We start from the raw sequence: 12,781 nt of genomic DNA, 5'->3' as shown, positions 1-12,781 counted from the left end.
AAATTTTTCCCGAGATTTGAACAGCCGAGCCCCCGGTAATCATCTTTTACTGAGATCTCAGCAAAAGTGACGTTTGGTTGCTGAGTATCGGAATATGTTTCACTGATTCTCAGCAAACGAACGTAATGCGTGGTGACCAGCAAATTCCGATTATCAATTTCCTGGCTTTTTCCTCGATTTATTCCTGAAATTTTTACAATTTCCTCAGTTGAAATCGAAGACGTTAAATGGGTCATGAATACGACAGCAGCATTTTTCATGGGGAAAAGCCTGGCGTAGTGGTTAGCATCCATGAATCTAATGCTAAAAGTACGACTCACGAGTTCTAATCTCATCCTGCACAAATCACAAATGACTTAAATGAGTTAAAGAGGCTATAAAAAATCAGTTTTTTACTACCTTGATAATTCACTCAGAACTCTTTACGGAATTTCTATTCAGGGTTCTAAAGATTGTCTTGAGAACCATTCCTCTTTACAGAGCTCTTTTTCGGAACTCCACTAAAATAATCATTCTATTCTAATCTCTTCTTCATAATTTTCTTTATTAAAGTCCCAAGAATCTCAGAAATTCTTGGAATTGACCCTAAGATCCTCCTCGCTTTTTTAAAATGATGCAACCAAGAACTTGCTGAAATTTTCTTAAATACTGCTCCATAGAATTACCATGCAATTGAAATCTGAAAAGATTTGAAATTCTGCTCAGAATTAGTTTCGAGTCCTCTTCTAAATTCAGCTGAAAATTCACTTGGAATTCTCTTAACCCTCCGTTACTCGCGCTGTTGTACTTTGTACAACACACATGAGTTTTCCATTGCCATTTTGTTGCTGAATTACCAATCGATCTGAAACCAACGAGTATTCCTAAAAAAACTTGTTTTGATCTAATCAAGCTTAACGTTGATTACAGTAAACATCTAAAACATGTGGATAATAGGGAAAATGTAAATAGAAACCGCGTAAGCTATGACCATACTACGTGGGATTTGACTTGATTGATTGCAACATGGATTATATCGAGATCCTGACCAGATAGAAAGTTACTGTCTTGGACAAAGTTGTTCAGGAGATTATAACCTTGTCGCTTCTCGCTCTCAGAATTTTCTCACTACGTAGCGCTAGCATACATGTGACATTCTTGCATGTGATATGTCTCGATATCCTGACCAGATAGAAAGTTACTGTCTTTCACAAAGTTTTGCAGGAGGTCAAAGCCTATTGCTTGGTGCTCAATAGTTCAGAATTTTCTCACTACACGACGCTAATATACACGTGAAATTCTTATATAAAATATCTCGAGTTCCCAACCAGATAGAAAGCTACTGTCTTCGACATAGTTGTTCAGGAGATCAAGGTCTTTTCGCAGGTGAACAGTAGTTCAGAGTTTTCTCACTTCGCGGCGCTACTATACCTGTGAAATTCTCGCATATATAATATCTCTAGATCCAGATAGAAATTAAATGTATTCGGCATAGTTTTTCAGGAAGTCAAGATCTTTTTGTTGGGTGACAATAGTTCAGAATTTTCTCACTATGCGGCGCTAGTATATACGCGCATTTCACGCATATTCAGCTCGAGATCTTGATCAATTAGAAAGTTGCTGTCTTCGGCAAAGTTGTTTAGGAGGTCAAGACTTTTTGGCTGGTAGACAGTTTCGTTGAGATCCAGCAAAATAAAATACCGAGCTGCTCGATGGTGCCCATCTCGGCAAACAATCTAAGTGTGTAGGTACATCCAAAGTCATAAAGAAAAGGCCTGATAATATGAAATTATCATCTCTTTCATTATACCGTTATTCCTACGCTGCTAGGAGTGTGACGTCGAATTTGTGGTTACATACAACTTATCCTAAATCTAAACGAACTGAGTCGTCTAAAATGTGTAATGTAAAGTAAAATGTATAAAATATATACACACGAGTTAGCCAGTCGTGAGATTGTTTTACTCAGTGGTCTGGAGAAATTTCCAAAATTGTAGTTCACTAAGCGCTGAGTAACCTACACTCCCGATCATAAGCTTAAATACACCCCCAAAATACATGCAAATGTGTTTTGTTCAAAGCTCTCTCCTTTTTTGAAAATTATATTGAGCAATTTGGCTTCTTCGTATTTCCATCCAAAATCTTTCAAATGTTCTAAAAAACGAAAAATGGACGTAAAATGAAAAAGATATGAACATAACACTTTTGCTTGTTTTTTGGGGGTGTCCTTAAACATATAATCGGGAGTGTACGGTTTTATAAATTTCTCCATTCAACTGAGCAAAATTGCCCCACTCTCTGAGTTAGTCTCGTTGTCCGTGCACAAGTAAATACAGGGATTTTTTTATTCTAGACCCCTCGATAAGACACTTTGAAATTAGCCTAAAATCGAAGACAACAAATCAAGAAGACTGGCAACTTTGCCAGAATCCTAGCGACAGATACGGTAGCGCTGCACTTGAGTGAAGGTGGAAGCAACGCATAGAAAAATGAGCAAATACACAAACCCTTCTTCTGAGGTTGTAATCTTTGCTATCAAATTCGTTCGAAGCATTTACCTTTGAACGGCAGATGACGCGATTGTACCTGTCTCATAGCGTTTGTATGAGAAAATGGAAGAGTTCCTAGTCTTCTTGATTTGTTGTCTTCGCTAAAATGAAAGGAAGACTCTAAGCATGCATTTGGTGGAAGTTTCAGCTATATTGATCTTTTAAGATAATGTTTTCCATCTTAGATACGTGTCACCACTAATTTATCAGAGGTATACAAGTGGAACGACTCACCCCAATTTATGTATCCACAAATCTGCATGAAAATCTTCACCAGTAACAGAAATCTAAAATATATTTGTCGTATCCCACTTAGGATGATGTAAATTGTATATTTATTTTATGATATTTGATATGCGAAAATCGCCCGCCAAGTTTTGAGAAATTTCGGAATTACTTTTCATTAGCCAAAAGATCTTTATCTCCTTAACAGCTTTGCCAAAAACAGTAAATGAAATGTTTGCTGAGATCTCAGTAAAAAATCTTTTGCAGAGATTTGTACAGCCGAGCTCGGTAGAAAAAAACTAAGTCTATATACTAGCACCGCGTAGTGAGAACATTCTGAATAACTGTCCACCAACGAAAAGATCTTGACTTCCTGAACAACTTTGCCAAAGACATTTACTCTCTATATGGTCAGGATGTATCACATGCGAGAACTTAACATGTATACGAGCGCTACCTAGTGAGAAGATTCTGAACTACTGTTCACCATCGAAAAGTTTATGATCTCCTGAACAGCTTTGCCGTAACTTTCTATCTGGTCAGGATCTAGAGATATTAGATATGAGAATTTTACGTGTACACTAGCGCCGCGTAATGAGAATTTTCTAAACTACTCTCCACCAGCAAAAAAGGTTATGATCTCTAGAACAACTTTGCCGAAGACAGTAATTTTCTATCTGGTCAGGATCTCGAGATTTTCCATGTTGTAAGCAATTAAAGTCAAATCCCACGTAGTACGGACACCGTTTACACGGTTTTCATTCACATTTTCTCTATTATCCGCATTGTTTGGGGGTAAACTGTGATAAAAGTTTAGCTTGTTTAGTTAAAAACAAGTTTTTTAGGGAATACCCGTTGGTTTCATATCGATTGGTAGCTCGGCTGCAAAATGGCAATGGAAAACTTACACTGTTGTACAAAGTAAAACGCGCGAATACTCGTGTTACAAAAGTTGGCACGAGTAACGGAGGGTTAAGATTTATCAAAAAAAAATCTTTGAAGGCCCTTGGGATGATCCTCGGAATTTCCTTCAGTATCTTCTCACAGAGTGACCAGTGAATTTTCATTTTGAAATTCCCGGTTTTTCCCCAGTTCTTCTGTTGAAATGATTGCTTGCTAGATACTTAGTATCAATTTGAATAACTTTTTATTCATTAGTCTTTTTTTCTGATTTAAACTCGCAAAAGCCTAAGATAAACATTTTATTTCAAAAATTTGTATCTCAGCGAGGCCATGGCCGATTAAATTAGATTTTTGTTTTGCTTCATTCTGGTGAGTGGTTCTTACATGAGGTACTCTTCCCCAGGCACTTCTCCCTCTTTTTTATATATTTGAGAATGTGTTGGCAGGGGGGGGGGTATCAATCTTCATCATACAGAACAATCATAAGACCACATGCCTACCTTGGAATCGGTTTCGAATGTTCCGAATTATGGTTCCACATGGCCAAATTTGATATCTCTCATAGCCATATCAAGCGACATCTACTTGACGAAATATGACCAATGGCACGCAAAACAACAACCATCGAACCATATGGTCATCGTTATGCAACAATCCAGAAGATCCGGAACCGGTTCTACGGAGCCCATATGGCTGTAAAGTTGTCGTTTTGAGTGCCATTATGGTATGGGCATGAGAGATATCTAATGTGACCTTGTGGAACCATAATAAGGAATATCCAGATCCGGTTCTACGATGACCATAAGGCTCTTTGATTGTAGCTTTGAGTGCCATTGCTTATATTTCGTCCAGTAGATGTGATTTGATATGTCGCTTGATATGCTTATGAGAGATATCAAATTTGACCATACAGAACCATCATCCGTATCCGGAACTAGTTCTCTGGTGGCTATATGGTTCTATGGTTGTAGTTTTGACTGCCATTGGCTATATTTCGACTAGTAGACGTGATTTGATTTGGGGCCTCCCTTATCTCAGTCGGTAAAGGCGCAGCTACAAAGCAAGACCATGCTGGAGCCTAGCCACTTCAATTCTCGATCTAAGAATTTTTCGAGCTGGAAAATTTATCGACTCTCCTGGGCATAAAAGCAGTGTTGGCAAAATCATCAGTCAAATTATATTTTTCCGCTCTCATACGCTTTCAATATCACGCGTGATATTGGAACAAAATATCATGCTTGATATTGATTTTACAAGCTCCTTTGATATTGCGAGACTATTCATAACGTGCAAAAAACAAGCTGAGAGTTGACTAGTCACAAAAAAGATTCTGTTGCACATCGTTTTCTTAGAAAGAGAAGGTATAGTTTGCTATCTCTTTTTGCTGTTCACCGATGGCAGACACGAAGTGTCTGCTGCCAGCCGTTATGAAAGTGCAGTCTCTCCCGGTTCTAGGCTCTCTGAACGAAAGATTTGGACCGATTCAACTTCTTGGGATTTCGCTTAAACGCTTTCACGACATGCTTGTGATCCTGATCACTGATAGAACATCCATTCTGACCGCATTTCTGCTTCCGTTCGATGCTCAGAGTTTCGTAGTAATTCTGTAAACTTCAGGAAAATTTCACATCGAGAAAAATTGCAGGAGCCAACAAGATGTTCTAAGAACATAGTCCACCAAACTTTAAAGAAGTTGAAAGTCGATCTCTCAGAAAAATTTCGGGAGCTATAATGAAGTTCCAAGAACTTATGGACAAAAGATCAGAATGATTGTCCGATCCTCCAAGAAGTTCTGAGAATTTTATAAAAAAATCCTACAATTTAGAGGAAGTTTCAAGGATTTCAGGAAAACTTCGAGAGCTTCAGTGGAGATCAAAGAGGTTCATGGCAGTAAACTCCAGTAAAGATTAAAGATCCTTAGAGAAGTTACGTTACTTCGAGCAGTGCTGAGAGCTCGGGAATTTCCATGATTACCAGGAAAACTGTGGGAACTTCAGGGATGTTCCGAGAATTTCAAATAAATGTCTAGTACTTAAGGGCAGTTAAATGAAATCAGAAAAATAGCGAGAACCTTCAAGTATCCAAAGTTCCAACAATTACAAATAGTCACATCAAGAAAAATGTTAGAAATTTCACAGAAGTTCCAAGAAATTCATGCCGTGTGGAAGCAACCTGTCAACACGCTAAGAATCGTTAACCCAAATTTAGTTAATCGATTTACACAGATTTGAGGTCACCAGTACATTCTCGAGCACTATGTGAAAACGTAAAATGGTCACGAATACAACACGCCCACACGAACTAACTATATCATCTGATAAAGCGAACTTTCTCTCAGATGCTGGTGTCGGTTTTCCAGAATAGACATTAGTGACGTTTAAGGCCTACATACCAAAAAATTATGATTTTTAATGGTGATGTAAATATCCATGCATGCTAAAATTGAAGCATGTAAACTTCCTTTTAACGCAAACTGAGTGAGTGAGTTTTATTGTTCAGGAATCCATAATAACTTAAACTATTTACAACAAATGAGTCCTTAAATATTATTCCTGAACAATAAAACTCACTCACAATAATTATCTACAACTAAAAACAACCATACAAAAGGTAAACAATAACAAATGCATACAAAACACTATGATACAAACAATGTGGATCGCATCGCTACCATCGTTCCGGGGGGCTTTTACTGGTAACGCTTTATATATTCAAATGCCGTAGAGCCGGCACCGATGGTGCGATCCAACACTTTTTTTTTTTAATTATGAAATAATTAGATGCTATGATTATATTTTGAATTGGTAAGATACAAGAAGAGGGTGCAAAGAATGTGTTTGACATATTAAACCTGTTTATTTCACTTCATGAGAGTCACAATCAGCGATTTTCACACACTCACTCACTCACTCACTCAGCGATCAGCAAATCGCTGATTGTGACTCATAGAAAGCAAAATTTACTGGTTTTATGTTTCAAACGCATACTTTGTAACCTCTTCTTGTAAGTTACAAGTAAAACATGTCATCATACCATCTTTTGGTTTTATTATTCCAAAAAAACATTATTTTAGCTGAAATGAGTATTTACAACCTTAATGAGGACTCTTTAACCAAACATTTGCTTCTAACAATTTTACAGATTTTCAGTTTGTTTAAGTTTTCCGCAAATTGTCAACGATTAGGGATCTTATTTAGCGGAATTTTGATTACAATATAATTCGAAAATCATATGATTAAAATAAAGATTTAATAAACAACGCTGGTTTAATAACTCTTATTATTAAAAAGACTGACTGGAGTCCATAGAAACTCTCTAAAGTTCCTAGAACTTCCCTGAAGCGTTAAGGTCTTTCCTGAGGGGTTCGTTGAAGTTGGTATTGCCTGAATTTCATGGGACTTCCCCGAAGTTCGAAGGACTTTTTTTTAAGATCTTATGACTTCCCTGAAGTTCGGAGTTTTTTTGAAATTCATAGGAATTTCTTAAATATCGTAGAAGTACCACGAAGTTCGTAGAAATTCTCGGAAGTTCGTAAGACTTCCTTCAAGTTCGAAGAACTTTCTCGAAGATCTGAGGACTTAACTGAATATATGAGGACCCTAAATTGAGACGAGCTTCCCTGATGTGCATAAGGCTTTAAATATCGAAGGATTTTCAAAAAGTTTGTGGGTCTTTCCTTATTTTCTTGGAACTTCCCAGAAGTTTGGAGAGCTCCCATGAATTTCGTAGGACTACCTGTAGTTCAATCGACTTCTCGGAAGTTCTAGGAACTGTTTTGAGCTTGGAGAACTATGTTAAGTTCAGAGGACTTCCCAAAAGTATTGAAGACTTCTCTGAAGCTCGGAAAAAGTCCATAAGCGTCATAAGATTATCCTTAAGTTGTAAGCAATGCCTAAATGTTGTAGAAGTTACATTAAATCTGTAGAAAGTTCTGTAAAGTTCGTAGTTATTCACCAAAGATTAAAGGACTTCCCTGAAGTTCGTAAGACTTCTCTGAAATTTGTAGAACTTCTCTGAAGGTTCGGAGAGATTTCGCAGGTCATCACAGTAGTTCACAGGATTTTCCTGAAACTTGTAAGACTTTCCCGAATTTTGTAGAACTTGCATGAAGTTCGAAGGCCTTATCTGAAGGTTTTAGAAATGGAACTTTTTTATTGAACATGTTGAACAGGTACTTCAAAGTAGTTACGCGTCGGCACTGCTTAAGTCTGCTATCAATTAAGCACAAATCATGCATGATTGATTGATTCGAGAAAAAAATTAAGTTAAAAATAAATACAAAATATATTAACAAAATTCTCAGGGTAAATTTTTTTCATCAATGTTTAGTTGTGTGAAAGATTTAGCTTGAACAAAATGGTTAGTTTTTAACTGATTATAAAAAGAAACTGTCCAATACATAAAATTTAAAACCTATTTAAATTATACAAACAAGATTATTTTCCTGGTGGACTTATGAAATTCCTGGTTTTTTCCCGGTTTTTCCTGGTGAAAATAAATTCCCGACTTTTTCCCGGTTTTCCTGGTTTTCCTGAAGATTGAGACATTAGTGACTTGAATCATTCATAAGTTTTGTTCCTTAAATTTGATTGAAAAGTGGTTTTAAAGTGGCATAGTAATGTAGTGAATTTTTAGATAGATATGAACAAAAACATAAGTTTTCCCATAGTAATTCCCATATAAACTTGAAATGATTTGTCCAAGTCAGTTTCTTACTAACGTAGTTCAAATTTTGGGAGGCTAAGCAGGACCCAATTTGGAACCGTTTAAGCACTGTGGAGCGAACATTTCAAATTTTGCATCAGTCTAATGAGTATCTTCAAGGATCCTAGATGAAACGCAAATTGTTTAAAAATACTTGACTATTTTTAAGTATTTCCGAATTCAGCATATTGGCCATTTCATCGATTATAAACGGTTCACTGTTTTCAGCCAACCGGGGTTTCTCCGGGAATTGTCTGCACCGTAAATTTCCATCCCAACTCCGTTCGGTTGCCAGGATGAGAGGACGAAACTGAGAGCGCAAGCGGCAGTCTCCTCGGTGGCCAGATGGGCTGACTCCGTTGGCTTCCAGCTTTCCGCCGGCAAGAGCGTGCGCTGCCATATATGTACCACCAAGAATCGCAACAACGGACAGCCCATCATGATTAAACAACAAGCAATACCGACCAAAAACATCGTGAGGGTCTTGGGAGTGCTCCTCGATTGGAATTTATCCATTGAGCCGCACTTCCAACAAGTAAAGAAGGACTGTCGCAGTCGGTCCAACCTGATTAAGACCATCTTCCACCCCCACCGATCCAACAATCGCGAAATCCGCTTCCGCGTAGCTCGAGCCATCATCGACCCAATGCTCAGTGTTTTCAGCTGAGGCAGCGGCCATTCTCCACGTGGTTAAGTTACCGGCCAACCGGCCGATATTAGTCGTAACTGACTCACACAGCGTAATATTGGCCCTAACAACAGAAACACCGAAGCATCCGTGGATCCAAGGAACGGTAAAGCATGCGTCGCCCAACACTGTATTCACGTGGGTACCCGGTCACTCCGGGATCCAAGGGAACGTAACAGCCGACCACCTCGCCGGCTCAGGCCACACTGGACCCAGGTCCACCGGCAATGTACCGCTCCAAGTTGTCAAAAAGTGGATCAAGCGGACGGTTCGGAGAGCTTGGGACACTGACCAAACCTAAGAGAACAACGGGTGGTGTCAAGGCTGCACACCGGGCACAGCAGAGTCTCCCACAACTTCGGAGGAACACCGTTCCGGAGGACCTGAGAAACCTGCGGAGTGCCAGCCACCGTGGAGCACATCCTCGTGAACTGGGCGGAGCTGCAGGACCTTCGGGCTGCCTTCGGTTTGGAGTCAATCAGCATTCGGAACCTGTTGGGCGACGAGTCCCCGGCAGCAGCCACCCTCATCACCTTGCTAAGAGAGGTGAACCTTTACAGCAATATCTGAGTGTTCCTTGTTTGTATTTCCAGTTTGTTGGCCATTTTGGCAGTTTTCTACATCTTTTCATTCTAGCAAGATATATGTACCACAGCCAAGATTGGGAATCTCCTTCTGAGAACCCAATTTTATTTCTCTTCTATTTACTTTTTTACTATCTTAAGAGATGAACTAGCCATATGGCTAAAAATCTCTATAATAATGACCAAAAAAACCTGACATGTTTAGAGTGAATTTCCATAGACAAATTTTGAAGACTTCAAACGCAGAACCATATTCAAGATTCAGGAAAAATTCTGCTGTCTTAGTAATCACTCATTGGACTTAGCTATATCTTCGGCTTAACCGCATTTGGTTTTATTAAAATAAAAAAGGAATTTTAAAAAAGGAAAAGAAGGATTTTGTTAAAGAACGAGAAGCAATTAAAATAAGAAACAATATTAGATTGTAAATTAATTCATGTTTCAAATATGTATCGATGTACAGCGATTATGCCAAATTTACATTATGCCGAACGTCGTTATGGCAATGTTCCAGACACGTACCGGACAGTGGCTAAGAATCTGAGCCCATGCAATAAACATATGGGATGGGCTCGACGAGTATAAGTTTAAATCGATGTTCGCTGCCAGTTTGGAATCCAATATGAGTATCTCCAAGGATCCTAGATGACGACAGCCGGTTTACGATAAATGGTACGCTGCTCACATTGCGTTTATATTGCTTGAAATTGTGGATTATATGAATTAAAGCATATTAAAAGGAATAATTGTACCAACAACCAAATGAAACGCAAATTGTTTAAAAATATTTACTTGACTATTTTTACGTATTTACGAATTCAGCATATTGGCCATTTCATCGATTATAAACGGTTCAGTGTTTTCAGCCAACCCGGGTTTCTCCGGGAATTGTCTGCACCGTAAATTTCCATCCCAACTCCGTTCGGTTGCCAGGATGACAGCTATGCTATCAATTTCGCTTCATCTCTTATCGCGCACTGGCACAGAGGAGTGTAGCAGGGAAAAGTAGCATTCACCATCACAGCAAAAGCACAGTTTGCGCGAGCCCGCAAATTTTCGCTACAGTTTTCAAAGGATTTATTTTTATGTTGAGCAAACAGTTTTAAGGAGCTTATTGTGCTGCATCTTGGACGGGAGGAGGGGACGGGGGCACGGCCGACATCGCCCGAGGTTAGAAGAGCAGTACCGGGGATTTTCCTCCAGAAGTGCGAACCTTTTTGGCGATGTTGGTCTTCTTTGCAGGGGCTGTTGTTTGCGACCGGAGAGAGATCCCGAGGGGAACTTTTCCAACTTCTTCTTGGCTGTTTGTGTGGGAGTGAGTTAGGGCTAAGATTGCAGTCTGGTATTAAGACGGTTATCCGCTCGATAAAAATGGAAAACAAACGAAGGATGATTTTCGATAACGGCTGTTTTGTTGGACTTTACGAGATTAGGTTTAGGTGTGTTTCTGGATTTCTAAGAAATCCTAAAATGCCTGAAATAAAATAGAAACGAAAGGCTTAAAAGCAATCATTACTCACCTCGTCGTATCTTCCAGAAAGCAGATATAACGGTAGTACTGCGGTCGCTTAACTTTGCAGAACTGGAAGAACAGTTCCCGTCCGATTGGCTGCTGATCAACTACGTAACCGTAACTTACATCTGCAAATGGAAGGAAAGCACAAAAGTAAAGAATATATTAGCAACTGCTTCTCAAACAAGCTTGAAGTTCATCGTCAGTTTGGTGTTCAGTTTCAATAGATTAAAAAGCGATCTTCTGAAAAGTTGACTTCCCGTCAAAGCAGGTCGGTAAATACCAAAAGTCTCCGAGTGAATAAACATCAAAGCCGAATTGTGTTATTGTTCAAACTTTCTAATTTTGCAAGGCAAATAAGTTGCTGGTGCTGTTGATGTTGCCAACTTCTGCAAAAAAGAAAAGCCATTCCGGTAGGTACTTGAAGACCGGAAATTTCCCAAACCCAAGAAGGAAACAACAAAGTACCGGCGACCGGAGGGGAGCAAAATGCGCCACCCAGTTACATAATTAAAACACTGCAGGCATTGTCTGAATGAAGAAAAAAATAGGGCTTCATCTAGAGCTGAGAGGAGAAAAAAGAAGGAAGCAAGAAACGACCGAACAAAACACGAGAAATGTCCAATTTTCCTGTCCTGGCTCGTCCTGACTTTCGGAATGAGATATACCCACAACTGAAACAACCGGTCGAACGAAACCGGGGTGGCACATGCTTGGCTTGTTGCGAAAATCATAATTAAAACCCCTCCGTCGGTTCATCCCCGATGCTTCCGTTTTACCCTCTGAAAAAAACAAAACGGAAAAACAACAATACCAACGTGCGTGAAAAATGAGCACAGATTAGTGACAAATTAGTCGAAATTGTCGTTTGCCAAACACGAGAAGACAGGTGCCGGCTCGGTGGGGCTTGTGTTGGTGTGATCAACCTTCATCAGATGAGACCCGCCAAAGAATGACAGCACTCATTAGACGTGAGAGAAAGTTGAACCGACAATGGCGTGCGGTGTGGGTGGAATGTGAGTAGCTATGGGCAGAAGGAGGCGTTTGTTTGATCGGTGATATATTGATAGAGGTTCACAGCTGTTGCAGGCATCGGAGCAGAGTGGTGTGTGAGTGTGGTGGCTCGTCTGCGTTAATCATCTGCCCTGCGAGTGAACTTGACAGGTATAAAGATTGAGGTGATCCAGGAGAGTGAAGTGGAGTGTAATTTTGGGAAGATAAACAATTTCTCATGCGAATCATGAACATAGGACAATCAATTGCCTTCATCAAACGAGGATTTAAGCGGATGATGAATTTCATATTAACTCTCTGCATGGTGTATTTACAGAGATGGTTCAAATAACTAAAGCAGCTTTTGGTTTCAGAGTATTATCTTCAAACATACTATTTCAAAACCACTCAAAAATGGGAAGCGAAATGCGACGCTCAAAATTTATTTAAAAATGGGTAAACTAAGTTCGAATCGACGGAACGATTGGTTCGACTGAAGAGTGTCAGACGGTTTTGGACGAAAATAACGCAGCGTGGGCGAGGATGCTGCACCAAGGAACCCGTCAAAATGTGGAGCGATACAAACAGAAACGAAGACAGCAAAACCATCTTTTCCGGGATGAGAAGCGGCACCTGGAAGAGA

The 12,781-nt window shown here is 39.4% G+C and overlaps 1 protein-coding gene across 1 annotated transcript in view; it reads right to left on the bottom strand.

Moving 5' to 3' along the window:
* Nucleotides 1–12,781, bottom strand: part of Gprk2 (G protein-coupled receptor kinase 2) — a 295,638-nt gene that overhangs the window by 120,182 nt on the left and 162,675 nt on the right. Inside the window, exon 5 of the mRNA XM_065222482.1 lies at nucleotides 11,153–11,273. Within this exon, the coding sequence (XP_065078554.1) occupies nucleotides 11,153–11,273 (121 nt within the window). The remainder of the gene's footprint in view (nucleotides 1–11,152; nucleotides 11,274–12,781) is intronic.

The sequence above is a fragment of the Ochlerotatus camptorhynchus genome, unplaced genomic scaffold (genome assembly GCF_037179485.1).
Source record: "Ochlerotatus camptorhynchus isolate MF236.1 unplaced genomic scaffold, CSIRO-AGI_Acam_v1.1 ptg000170l, whole genome shotgun sequence".
Taxonomy (NCBI): domain Eukaryota; kingdom Metazoa; phylum Arthropoda; class Insecta; order Diptera; family Culicidae; genus Ochlerotatus; species Ochlerotatus camptorhynchus.
This window is presented reverse-complemented; position numbering and strand designations above follow the sequence as displayed.